A 14430-nucleotide genomic window follows, 5' to 3' on the forward strand; every position below is an offset into this window, starting at 1 on the left:
TAATCCTATGATAAATAAATATAAATTACTTCGAATAGTTAGAAATAGCTCATATGATGAACTGTAAAACAATCACTCCTTAGAGTCAAAATCCATTTCAATTTTTGAGAAAATAAAGTAAAAAAAAATAAACACTACAAATCAGAACTTACTATATATTTTGCACATTTTTGAAATCATGAAAGAATAATTTTATTGTACAATAATTGTAAAAAAAATAGAAAGAGAAATTATTCTTACACTGCATTTTCGAGACTCTTGCACTTCCATTCGCCAGCAGCATTGTGCAACGGTTATAACTTTGAAGTTCAAATCTTCTGCAATAAAGAGGGTGCAGTGGTGGTGGTGGCAGCTATTGGTGTTCTCACAAGCTCTCGCCATTTTCAACATGAAGAAATCAAAGAAGCAATGGCAGACTATTCAAGAAGATGAAGAAGATAATGCAAAATGGGTAAACCACTATTCCAGTAATCACCAAATACTGTTGGTGGGAGAGGGTGATTTCTCTTTCTCTCTTTCCCTTGCCAAATCTTTTGGCTCTGCTGCCAACATCGTGGCTTCCTCTCTCAACTCCTACGGTCTCTATCTCTCTTACCCTTCAGTTTTTTGTTCGTGCTTTTAGCGTGCGGAGCACGTTTCCTAGATAAAGTTTCAATCTTGCTGAGAAATGTATGAGGAAATGGTTTAGATTTTTCTCTTTAAAATACTATGTTTGTCTTGGGGTTTGATCATATGTGGTTCTTCTTTCTGTTTGTCATATTTGTTAAGTAACCCTAGTGTGTTTTTATTCTTGTTTTATGATATTATTACTGTTTTTATTGGGTTGTTTTGAAGATGATGGAAGGTAGTTTCTTGTTGATAAGTTTTAAATTTGTTAACAATTTGTGTAACATTTTTGTGGCTTTCCTTGATATTGCATGAATAAAAAAGCTAGACTCCATGGCCAAAATTGCAGATGCAAACAAGATTGTTGCAGCTGGGACATGTTGATACGTTTTATCAGTGGAAGTCAGTGCCTTGGTTTTTTAAGGTTTCCAGTAAAATGAAGACATTTTTCATTTTTTACCTTTTTGGAAGTGAAGCCCTCTTCATTTTTGGTTAAGATTGGTTAAATACTTTGATATTGTAAGTTATTTTGACTTTTAGGAATGATCTGTTTGGAGTTTTGTCCTTTTTAAAAGCTTTCTACTATGTTCTCATTCTCCACAATTTGGGAAAGTGTTGCTTATGTTGTTTAATGATTCATTCTATCAATCTATCTGTCTATTTTGGTGCTCTAGTTTCGATTGTACTTGCTAAGCAAATATGGAAAGCTGATGAATGAAAATAAGCATACCTTTTAGAGTCATATAGCTCACGAGTTCAAAATCCAAATGATCTCTCACATGTAGATAATGTTACCAAAATGTACAAGAAGGCAAAGTCAAATTTAGAAGAATTGCACAAGCTGGGAGCATTCTTATTACATGGAGTTGATGCAACCAAAATGAAGCTTCATCCAGATTTAAAAATGCGAAGGTTTGATCGAGTCATATTCAACTTTCCTCATGCTGGCTTTCATGGGAGGGAAGATAGCTCGTCGCTGATTAAGTAAGTTTTCTAGTACTTTTGGTTCTTCTTTGCTGATATGAGACTAAGATAAGAAGAAAATACCAGAGCTTGAATTTCGTGTTTTTGCAGAATTGCTGGTTTGTATATTCTATTATGTTAGATTTCTTTGTTTGTGAAACATGGTTTTGAAGCTTCACATCGTTATCAATCATCCACTTGATTGCATTCAATTTTCTTTGTGTTCTTGAATTTACAGGATGCATAAAGCCCTTGTGCATGGATTCTTCAACAATGCAAGTCGCATGCTTCGAGCCAATGGTGAAATACATATCAGTCATAAAACTACAAAACCTTTTAACTACTGGAACATTGAGAATCTTGCTGCACAATGCTTTTTGACGTTGGTTGAGTGTGCTGACTTCAATAGAAAAGATTACCCTGGTTACAATAATAAGAGAGGTGATGGCTATAGATGTGATGAACCCTTTCCACTTGGCAAGTGCTGCACATACAAGTTTGTCTACATCCCTGAAGGTAAGAGAAAGCGTATGAAGAGAAAACGAATGAGGGTTTCTAGACACAAAAGAAATCTCCGAATTCAAGAGATTGAGTATGCTGTGGAGCAATTACCAACTTCAGCTCATCTCAATTATTACCCTACAAAAAGTCACTTTCTAAAAATGAAAGAAGAGACATCATTCACTGGGGTTCACTTAAGTAACATGACAAAAGTGTATGGAAGAGGTGCTCCTCCTGGTGGTTATTCTTCTTCTCTTTGTATGAGTCTAGGCCCTCCAAGAACATTTCAACTATGGCCAGCATCTGCTAATGTCAGATACTCTATGACAGATCATATTAGAAGAAGGGAAACTGTTCCCGAACCACTGTATACTCGAAGAACATTGCAACCAATGGAGCCAGAGCCAACATCTGCTTATATCAGACACTCTTTGACAGATAATATTAGAACAATGGAAACTGTTCCTGAACCACTGTATACTCGAAGAACATTGCAACCAATGGAGGAAAGGCAATCTTTGCAAACATGGCCAGCATCTGCTAATGTCACATACTATCTGTCAGATAATATTAGAAGAATGGAAACTGTTCCAGAACCACTGTATGCTCGAAGAACATGGCAACCAATGGAGCCATTGCAATCTTTGCAACCAGGGCCCAGATCTGCTAATATCACATACTCTCTTAAAGATCATATTAGAACTCTGGAAACTGTTCCAGAGCCACTGTATACTGGAAGAACAGTGCAACCAATGCAGCAGTTGCAATCTTTGCTACGAGGGCCAACATCAACCGATGTTAAATTCTCTCTGACAGATGATGATAGAACAATGGAAGCTATGGGTGTATCACCTGATGCTAGAAATGAAGGGTATCGGGTTAATGGTGACAGGTCACATGGTAGAAGAATTCATACTTCTCCCTTATCACATGGTGATAGAAATGAAGGGTATTGTGAGGTCTATGGTAGATGCTCAAATGATTGCAGAAGAAGAAATGATAATGGAAGTTGTCTTGATGGAGTAAGTTGTGACTTTGAAAGATTCATTGCTGAAGTACCTGGGAGGAGTGTTCAGAGTGAGCTTCACCGAAGTGTGATTGTGCAGTCATGATCATTCCGTCAACATTGGAAAGTGCTGTAGAGCAACTTCAATACCAGTTCACACTGTTTTATTTCTTTTTTTTTTGTTTCTTCTGCCTGTTTAAAGCCTCTTACATTCAAGTGCTTGCAGAAGCTGGTATAATTTTGTCATTCACATTTTCCATTTGTTCATCTTTTGGAGTATGGTTTTCACTTTATGCACTATTGAAATTTACTTTATTTCAACGTCAATTTTAACTACATTGTTCATAAATCATCTTACAGTAAACATAAATAAAAATTGTGTCAATAGAAAAACATGCTCATACTAATTACATTTCATAAAACAATAAATGTCATGTACGTAATTAGTAAAATAATTTCAAACGCTGAATTTACTCAGAGCGAACTGAAAAAGTTCATGTAATATATATAAAAGTAACAACAGCATTAATTCCTCAATTAAAGTAATTTATATTTTACAGTCATTTTAAACTACGTTTTTTTTCATAAATAAAATAATGAGGTTAAATATGTTTTGAATTTCATCCTTTTCTAAACTAACATTGTTTGGTCTCAAAACTTAAAAAAAAACATGGATATAATAATTGTTTCTAAAGAATGAAATGAATTTGCTACATGTATGTCTAACTGTTAATAATAATGTGTTCATGTAACGTAAACATAAATGATAACTTTATGTCACATAAACAAATTCTTAACATTGTGATAAGAATGAAATTTGGAAATCTATTTATTTTTTAAATTTGGAAATAAAAAACTATTAAAGTTTTGGACAGAATGAAATCTAATTTCACAACTAAAAACATATTTATCTAGTAATTAAATTCCGTATTTAAATACTTTAAATAAAAAAAAAGTTTAAATACATTACGTATTTGAAAATCCCAATTAAAAAAATGATTTGGAGATGTCCTAAATTCCTTACCAGACCAAGTAATAAATAATTTGTTAAATCGCAAATTTTGATTGGTAATTTCTTCGTAATGTTAGTACCACATTTTATAAATTTCACGAATTTTGTCCAACTATCTATTTTCGTTATGAAGTTATTTTTTAATCTTGAAATTTTAATTTTGTAAAATATCTTTTTGAATTACCTTAAATGAGAATATTAGGTTTAAGGTTCGATAAGGTGAAACTATAATAATATATACAGAATTGAAGATTAATTAATTTAATTTTAAAACCTGAAAACTAAAATAAAAAAATAGCTTTGTAATAATTAATTGAAATCATTTTAATTTTCAACGTTACTAACCCAACGGGCTTTTGTGACTGAAGCCCAAAATATAAGGTCAATAATAAGCTTGTTTAAATTAAATTATATAAAAATAATACATAAACTAATATATAAAACTATATCATTTGATATAACATCGAAGTCAGGATGGCCGAGTGGTCTAAGGCGCCAGACTCAAGTTCTGGTCCTCGTTTGAGGGCGTGGGTTCAAATCCCACTTCTGACATTATTTTAAATTTTTTTTAATATTTTGTTTTAAATAAATTAATATTTTAAAAAAGTCTAAGAAACACTAATGTTAAATTAAAAAATATATTTATATATATATATATATATATATATATTTATTATTATGGTTAGTATACAATGAAATTATATAAGTCCAGCATAAACATTGTCTAGTGAATGAACTTAATTAACCTAGTGATCAAGCATAATTTAAAATTTTGTGCTTAAAATTTTGTAAAAGCTTTCTCATTAATTTTTTTACATTAGATGATAGGTTAACGAGGTAATTTTAACTTAAAAAAAGTATCTGATTGGTAAGGAATTTATTCAAATAAGATTTGTCAATTTGGTTGAGTTTAGACAACTTTATCTAAATTTATGAGTTAGAGTAAAAAAAAGTTCATGGAACTTAAACTTACATATAAAAAAATTATAAGATCAATATACCAAGAAAAGCTCCATAGACTATGATTAATCTATGAATATTTTTTAAAATAAAATTTTATGTAAAATGAAAATAAAAAAAAATATTCAAAAAAAAATCTTTATACACATAAAAATTAATTACTTAATTTAAATCCAAAAAAGAAAAGTTGAACTGATCTCGATTAAACTTAAATAGGTAATATTGAATAAGTTCATTTAGGTTGATCAACCATATATACGGTTGAATATTAGTTTTTTTCTAATTAAGTTGCAAATATAAAAATTAATTAAAAGCTAATTTATAATTAATATAAAATATTTAGTAAAAAAATTATAATTTAAGATATTTTAATTACTCATAAATTCTTTAAAATATAAAATATTGAGAAGTTAAGTGAAATATGTTGAACTTAAAAATATAGAGTATTAGAGTTGATAAATATATTAAATTAATGAGACTAAATTATTTTAATGTCAAAAGTTTGATAATATAAATAAAATTTTATAAAAATGCATCTCATTATCTAAAACATTTACTATCTTTCTACAACATTTTCTTTAGATTTCCTCTTCCTTCTTTCTAACATTTTTAGTTATTGACAATCATAAGGTACTTAGATGATTATGGCAGTGAGGTCGACTTCTTCATCCGATTAGATTTCGTTATAAAGTAAGATAGTTTTTACTCATTTTTCCTTTGGTTGACTATTTTAAGACATATACAATTTGGCTTTGTCACATGTTTCATTCTACCTCCTTTTCTAGTTTCTTGTCGATCAGTGATCCTAAGAACTTACCTAATCCCAAATTATATAATCTATAGATACATATAGAGTTATCTAGGCCGAAGGAGGAGTAGTTTGCTTTTTTTAGAGTTGTTTGAGTTTTCCTCCCAGGGAAACTAATATTTGCCTTAATTTCATGTTAAGAAGTATGTAATTATGTTTGATAAAGTGTGAGATTTATGATTGATTGAATCTATTATAAATTTAGATGATTGATGAGTAAATATGTGTTTATTGATGAATGTTGTTGTGAATGATTGTAAATTGATACTTTCTTAAACTTTGAATGTTATTATTTTGAAGTTCTAGGAGATACAAATATGTTTTAGAATTTAAAGTAGTGAAAAAGGAGTGTTATTAAGTAGATTTTTGGATCTAAATTGAGGTTTTGGTAGATGAATTTTTATGAAAGTGACTTTATGACTATAATTAAGGTTTGGAAATTGTTTTTAGATCATTTCAAACTTGTTTATAACCATAATTAACCATAAATCTGATGTTGATTGAGTAATTAGTTAATAGATTGAATTTAAGTTGTTTTTTGTTTATTTCAAGGGTTTTAACAGGTGAAAATCTGAAGGAGTAAGTTTAGGATGTAACTAAAAGTTTGTGGTCTCTTTTTGAGTTAGTTATAACTTATGTAAATCCTTATATTACTAAATTCTAATTTATAATGAATATATTTGGTTATAGGTGTTTCTTTGTTGTTGAATTGATTTAATGCATCTTATTTATGGCCAAATAAGTAAAGTAATATTCAATTTCATCCATTCTTGCATCAATCATAGTTTTAAAATAATAGCCTTTGTTTCATAAAAAAAAGTACTGAAATATGAATAGCTTTATAAGACCCACAAAAATCAATGTTGGTAAACACTACTCCGATAAAGAAACAAACTTTTGTTATATAAATTTCATTCTCTCTAAATTTTTTTCATTCTTTTTATTTTCTTGGAATTTTAATATTTCCTTACTATTGCGTTTTATTTTTTCTTGATATAATACATAATTTAAACAAAACTTGGTGTTTTTCTCACTCCAACTTTTGGCCCAATTTAAGGGAAATGAATGACACACTACAAATTTCAATTGGCTTACCTCATTGTCTGGTGTTATTCTTTTTACTATTTTAAAAGAAAGGGTCGTTTTCAAAAACTATATTATATAGCGATAATTATTACTATATTATTTGCCATTTTTGAAGACCTAGATATTTTGCTTCTTCTCTTTTTTGTCAATAGTCATATCATATGGGACCCATTCATAGGGCAATCATGACTGTTTAATCGTAAAATAATAATAATAAGATGGTGCATAGAATACTTACTATATATAGAGAGAGAGAGGAAGAGAGATAATGGAACACCAATAATTAATTAGCACCGAATGTATTAATAACACAATAAACAGTTCAAATTAATAGTTTACAATAATTTATACTATACTATGTTTAGCAATTAAAATTATTTCAAATCATTTTACATTTTTTTTCTCAGACACTTTTATGCCTTCAATCACTACCGTCTTTCTCCACAAAATTAACTAAAGTTTTAAAAATTTAAGAGATAAAATAAAAATAAAATATCCAATCCACAATCACAAATATTATACAAAACTTATAAAACATCATTAAGATTTAATGAGATTTTTGTATTGAAAATATTTTAAGAAATTGAAAATTATTCAATCACTTAGGAAAAATATTAAAACAAGTTTAGACAAAAAAACATAATTTCTTAAACATAATGAATAAATCATAGATCTATCTAACTTTCCCCACAACACTGATGTCATAGTATTTACAATTTGTTTTAAAAGATGGAGAGAACGAAAAATAAAGAAACTGAAGGAAAAAAAACTTAGAGCAAAATAATTACAAGTAATATGAAAACTTTTTTTATTGTTTAGATTACAAAAGACTATGCACAATAAAATTTGTGAAGGGTCTTCCAAAGATGGAGAAATATTTAGGTTTAATCATTTACTAAGTCCCTATTTTCGCATGAAATTTCAATTTCGTCCCTTTCTTTCTGAAAATATCAATTGGGTCCCAATTTTATGAAAATTGCAACAAATGGATCTTTTCCGTTAAATAGTGTCAAACGGCGTTACGGTGTGTTTGACGTGGCACGCTGTTGTGGACGTGTTATCTGACGTGGTTGATTCAAGCAGGAGCAGTGGGCACGTGGAAATTCATCCTCTCCCTCGTACCCCCTGTCCTCTTCTTCACCGGCTTCGCCGCCGCCATCGCCGCCGCCATCGCCTCCTACAACCAAGCCCTAATCCACCACATCCTCCCCGACTTCCTCCCCCTCCTCCACTCCTCCTCCCTCCCCTACCAGCTCACCGCCCCCGCCCTACGCAGCCTAGATGACTGTTTTCTAAAACCTAGATCTAAGTTTGTGTTTGAATCAGTTGGGAGAGCTCAAAAGAGGTTTTTAGATGCAACAAGTTCTATCTTCGTTTGATGCATTTCAATAGCAAATCTAAAGACAACAATTTTTTTAATTGATGATGGTTAAATAAGCATCATAGACAAAGGCAGGCACATGAAGAGAAAGAAAGGACAAAAAGGCACTGTTTCCCTTTTGCTAAGTTCTAAAAGTCCATACAACCAAAACCACCAACGCCATTACTCTGCTTCTTCTCCTTTTCCCGTACGAACAGGGGCTGCTCACAGAGACGAAGTCCAAGAGGAAGACCCAAGCCCTCGTCGCAATGGCTAAAGAGAAACAACAGCAGCAAGAAGAAGACTATCACAAGATGTTGCGTTCGTATTTAGGGCTCAGCTTCTCCATGTTTCTGACCACGCTGGCAAACAACTCGGTACCGGCGCTTTAGGGGAAGGTGCGTATGCTGTCGCTGCGGGCGGTGGAGGCGGCGGATGTGACACCCGGGCACGGAGACGAGGGCGGGGAGTGACGCCGGTGCAAGAAGCATGGTGCAGGGGGCACAGACAAGGAGCGGCTCCTGGCAGCTTCGGGTGGAAGGGGTACATGGACGAATCGAACATACACCGGAATGAGAGGGATCTGGAGACTGTATAGGTATGGGACTATACGGTTGAAGGATAACTTAAATGGATTGATTTGGCTACTCATATCACCAAAATGCATTTGCTTTTCGGTAGCCTGACTCATAAGAACTCCATGGTTAAGCGTGCTTAGCCTGGAGCAATTCTGGGATGGGTGACCTTCTGGGAAGTTTTCCCAGAAAGTGTGCAAGTGAGGACAAAGCACACTGGAAAGCCTGGTGGTGATCTGTGGGGGCAGTCGATGGTCCCTGTGAGTTGCTGGGACGTTACAGATGGTATCAGAGCATAGCCTCTCCCATTACGGTGTGGTTCGAGGACGAACCAGAGCGGAAGCTGGTGGGCATGTGACACCCGGGCACGGAGACGAGGGCGGGGAGTGACGCCGGTGCAAGAAGCATGGTGCAGGGAGCACAGACAAGGAGCGGCTCCTGGCAACTTCGGGTGGAAGGGGTACATGGACCGCTCGAGTGGTGGAGATCTTCGCGTCGCACCGGAACGCGTGGCAGGCGGAGGAGAAGTTAACCTGAAGACAACAATTTCTTCTTCATTTGGTGCATTCGAATTGGCAGAAGTACTTTTTAAACTTAATTCAAACATAGTCTAACGTGTTAGGGTTCTATCTATTTGGGCCTTTTATAATGTTAATGTGAATGGTGTTTGTGATTGGACTTTTTAGGTTGGTAGTTAGTTGTGGTTGATGGCGAACCCACACGTCGCGGAAACACCGCGCCTGAGCCACCAAACCTAATCTCCACTCCCAAAGAGAAATCGCTGGAATCAGAGAAGAAGAGAGGGAAGTTCCCTATTTTGATTCGAGCCTTGAACCCATAAAAGTAAGGGAAAGAACTTTCTCGTGCACGCCGCAACTCCCATTGCTTGAGTTCTTGGTTCAACGTGAGACAAAGAGAAAAGGGAATGAAGCTTCCCTGCTTTACGAGCTCGAACCATGGCGAAAGAGGAGAAGAAAAATTCTTTTCTTTTTACTTATAAAATATTCAATTTCCACGTGCCCCACTGCTCTTGCTCTCTTAAACCACGTCAGATAACACGTCCACAACAGCGTGCCACGTCAAACACACTGTAACGCCGTTTGACACTATTTAACGGAAAGGATCCATTTGTTGCAATTTTCATAAAATTGGGACCTAATTGATATTTTCAGAAAGAAAGGGACGAAATTGAGATTCCATGCGAAAATAGGGACTTAGTGAATGATTAAACCAAATATTTATAGCAAATAAGATGAAGATGAATAGATGGAGAAATAGGTTTGACTTTGTATAAAAGTGATGAATATATATAAGAGGATTTTCAAAAGGAAATTGGATTTTATATCATAACTATAGACGTGAAGCTGAATATTAATATACCAACTTTCAATGAACTAACAATGTGTCAGAACCATTAAAACGCATCCAAAACTTCTCTGAACGGATGTTAGGTGTCAAGCAACAAGGATCTGGAAATCAGATAGTGGAAGGCAGGTGTCAGCAGATGAGCGGACTTTCATTTTGACGAGGGAAGCAAAACTGAGTCTTTTGAAATTCTCGTCTCACTCTTTACATGCACCCTTCTTCCCAGATTCTGAAAAATCTCATTTTCTCCTTCTTCTCACTACATCTCCTTCATCTTCTTTCTAAGAAAACTCACCCTTTCTCTTCTCCGATCTCCATTCAGACACCGTAGAAGCACTCCCGGCATCAAGAGCTTCCAGTTAAACCGTTCGGTTTGTAAAGCTGAGCTGGTAAGTCCTTCTCTTCACCCAATCGTTCGTTTTCCTAGACATGCAAACCCAGTTTTGGTTTCATGTGTTGATCACCATTCTTCAAATGATTGGTTCTGAGAGTGTTTTGGTATGTTGTTTGGTTTAGTTTGAAGAATTGTTGAGCGTGAGAGTAGAAGAAATTTTAGTCAGGTGAATCTCATTTCTGCCTCTAGGAACGTTCGTTCACGCTCAGAGGTAAGGGAAGCTTATTAATTTAATTTACATGATTATGTGCTGTATGAACGTTCGTTGACTTGATGATTGTATATGAAAAATGATTGAGTTATGTTATGATGCATGAAATATATGAAATCTCTATGTTTGGATGGTATGAAATATGAAAGTGATTATGATATGAATGTATAAAGTTATGAACTATATGTAAGAAATGAGTTGGAATATAAATGATTCTGGTAGGAAATTTCCCTATGATAATGTACGTTCATCACTGAACGGTCATTGACCGTTCGGTATTTCTAGTAAACTTGGTTAGAAGTGGATTCTTTCATTTGGGAAGAATCCTAGTTGAGGACGAGCGTCTGCATTTCGAATTATCATGTTTGAGCGTTCGGCCAAGTATAGTTGTGTCTTGATATTCCGTTATGAATTTAAGTATATATATATATATATATATATATATATATATATATATATATATGTATGTAATTGTATATGGTAGTTATTCTTAAACACTATTCCAATAGTATCTAGGTATAATTATCAAGCATATTCTCTTTAAGTTTAGTAACATTTGGTCTCATACCAAGTGTTCGTCCTACGCAAGTGTGTGGTCTTACACCAGGCACTCATTCTATCTCCTTAAGCTCAACTTTCTCATACGAGCGTTCGTTCAAGCCCTCTAGGGTTCGCTCACTGTAGTGTTCAGTCTTTGACTGACATTTGGATTTCTTGATACTAAACTCAAATAAACTAAGCATTTACAATCGTTCGGTTTCTTCATATGAATCATTTTAAGTATTAGTTTTGAATGTCTTGAAGTATTCGTATCCATTGATTTCATCCTGGAGTATTCGTACTTGGCATAGTCTTTCTGATGTTCAGTTGGAGTTCTCAAGAGTTAGTTCATCTAATTGGCTCATTGTTGTAATTGACGTTCGTTCCATTCGTTTCTTGGAATATATGATTGTACTCGTTATCTTTCTCAACCTGATATCAACCCCTTGGTCTTAATCTATTCTTAAAATTGAGATCTCTCAGTCTCGCTCTACGTGTTCTGTCTCGTTCTGAGTTCGGGTTGAACGTTCGTTATTTAGAATTCGTATGAATCTTTGTATGAGGTGGTTAAATGAGATACTTATTAATAAGTTGAAGAAAATATGATATGGAAATGTTATGGATTATGGACGAGCGTTCCGGGGAGGAACGACTCATGTATGAATATTGGAATTGGTAGAGTATGACTGTGGGCATGCTAAGCTGGCTGTTCATCTTGATGTTCCGTGAGTACTCGTCTTCACGTAGAGGAGGGTAGGTCATGTCTGGGAACGATAGGAGGTCCTAGTCCTTAGGGGTACTTTGGACAGATAGGACTAACCTCAGGTGGCAGCTGATGAGAACATTCCAGTTACTACATCACCTGGGTGCCCGAACGCCTGTAGCTACACAAATTTCATACAGTCCGGACAGTCAGTCTAGTAATAGGCTTTGTATGATACGTATGATGAAATTTATCTTGTGTGTTGGATTGTTTGAAATGTATGTTTATGCATGAATTAAATTACATAAGCTTACCCTGTATTTCCTGTCTTGTCATCTTATGTACGTCCGTCTTGTCATTGCAATGATTATCCATGTGGATATTAGTAGAAGGAGACGTATTGCTGGAAGAGACGCTGGAGGAAGAGAACCTTGTCGAGGTTGAGGTTAAGACCGAATCGTAGGACATTCGGTCAGTAGTATAGTTTTGTAGTGAGGTGGTCGTTTGATTACCTTCCCCTTTCTTTTTATGTATGACCGTTCGGTACATGATTTTGTAAACCGTTCGGTTAGTTTTGTATCGCTGTACAGTTCAAAATTTGTAACTCTTTCTGTAAGGCCGTTCGGCTAGAACCGTACGCTCTACTCTAGTGTAAGATTGATCTGAATTATTATTAAATGTAATTATTCTATTATATAGTTTATTCCTGTATTTTTGGGATGTTAAACAATGCAATTCAAGAAAAAAAATGTTATATAAGCATGAATCAACGACTAGGAATATTTGTTTTATATTTATTCTTAATCTACTTATGGATATTATTTTAGTATTCATTTAGAAATGTATGTTTTATATTCTGATTGAGTGTATATATATATATATATATATATATATATATATATATATATATATATATATATATATATATATATATATATATATATATATATATATATATATATATATATATATATATATATATATATATATATATATATATATATATATATATATATTATAAATGGGTTGAAATACTTCAAATACTTCTTTATATTTTAACAAAGATTGACAAACTAATGTAATGGACTATTAATGAACAATGTTTAATGAAAGGAAATAAAGAGATATTTTTGTCAAAATGACACAATGCACATAGTTGGGTAGTGTGACTTTGTGATCTTAAGGAAAAGAAAAAGTTGAGATCCAATAATACCTTTTATAAGTGAAAAAAGAAGAAGCAACTTTTAGTCTAAGAGGAAAAAAAATGTGGAATCTTGCTAATAGGTTAGGGGTCTCATATCGGGGGAAAGAAATAACTAAAAAACTTGTGGATATGGAAAAAAGAAAAAGAAAAGGAAGATGTTGAGAGATTGAAAAATGGCCAATTCAGAGTAAAATGAATGGTTCACCAATTAAAGTTATATGAGTATTTAGGAGGAAAGTGAAATGAAAAAGTGAGTAACTTGTTGAGAAAATTATGCATTAAGTTAAAAGATAGATAATTAATGATGTTACGTTATGGGAGTAGAGATGTAAAATGATGTATGAGTCTATTATATAATTTAGCTAATAGATTATTATTATTTTGAGAAGATAATATTATAAAAAAATGTAGAAATATTGATAGATAAAATATATTTATAATTACTCAAATTTGTTAATAAATCAAAATGATTGATGACTTATTAATGATTAAAAATTTGTTGATAAAAATGTTCATCAATCTATTGATAATTACTAACAATAAAAAATTTACTTGTAATTTACGATGGTCAAAATTCATCGAAAAAATATTTTTTGGTAATTATTAATGAATATGAATTGTTCATAAATATTGAGATTTTAGTTTTCTTCCTCTTTTTTATTTATTTTTATTTATTTTTCTTTCTCATCTTTCTGTTATTTTTTTTCTTCTTTCTCGTTATTCTTTTTCTCCTTCATTATCATCATCGTCATTTTGTCATCACCACCAACTCTTCTTTCACTTTCTTATTCTCTTCTTCATCCTCCTTCTCATCCTTTATTGTTGTCATTTCTACGATTATTGTTGTGGTCACCTCCTTAGTTGCTGATGAATCATTATTTTCTCAACTTCACTTAGTTTAGTGTGCTAAAATTAATTAGGGAATTGTGCTTAATTGTCCAGTATTTTCCCATTTTTCTTAATTGTGCTTAATTCGATCAGAAATTCTTATTTTAATTAATTTGAATTATCTGAAACTAATTATTTACATTATTGAGTGCAGGAAAATTCTGTAAATATTTTAGGACATTTGGAAGAATATTCATTTACACATTCATCTGGAAGAAGCTACTCTACATTGATTTATTCGGTGTGTT

The 14430-nt window shown here is 32.9% G+C and overlaps 1 protein-coding gene and 1 non-coding gene across 2 annotated transcripts; both read left to right on the top strand.

The window, feature by feature from the left end:
- The first annotated feature begins 305 nt into the window (after window positions 1-305).
- LOC108321911 (uncharacterized) lies at window positions 306-3345 on the top strand. Its single transcript, XM_017553819.2, has 3 exons — window positions 306-578; window positions 1392-1590; window positions 1808-3345. The coding sequence occupies exons 1-3, from the start codon at window positions 389-391 to the stop codon at window positions 3180-3182; spliced, it is 1764 nt and encodes a 587-aa protein (XP_017409308.1). The 5' UTR covers window positions 306-388; the 3' UTR covers window positions 3183-3345.
- A 1211-nt stretch (window positions 3346-4556) lies between these two features.
- TRNAL-CAA (transfer RNA leucine (anticodon CAA)) lies at window positions 4557-4640 on the top strand. Its single transcript has one exon. It is a non-coding gene; the product is annotated as a tRNA-Leu (tRNA).
- Window positions 4641-14430: the final 9790 nt, after the last annotated feature.

The sequence above is a fragment of the Vigna angularis genome, chromosome 6 (assembly GCF_016808095.1).
Source record: "Vigna angularis cultivar LongXiaoDou No.4 chromosome 6, ASM1680809v1, whole genome shotgun sequence".
Classification (NCBI taxonomy): domain Eukaryota; kingdom Viridiplantae; phylum Streptophyta; class Magnoliopsida; order Fabales; family Fabaceae; genus Vigna; species Vigna angularis.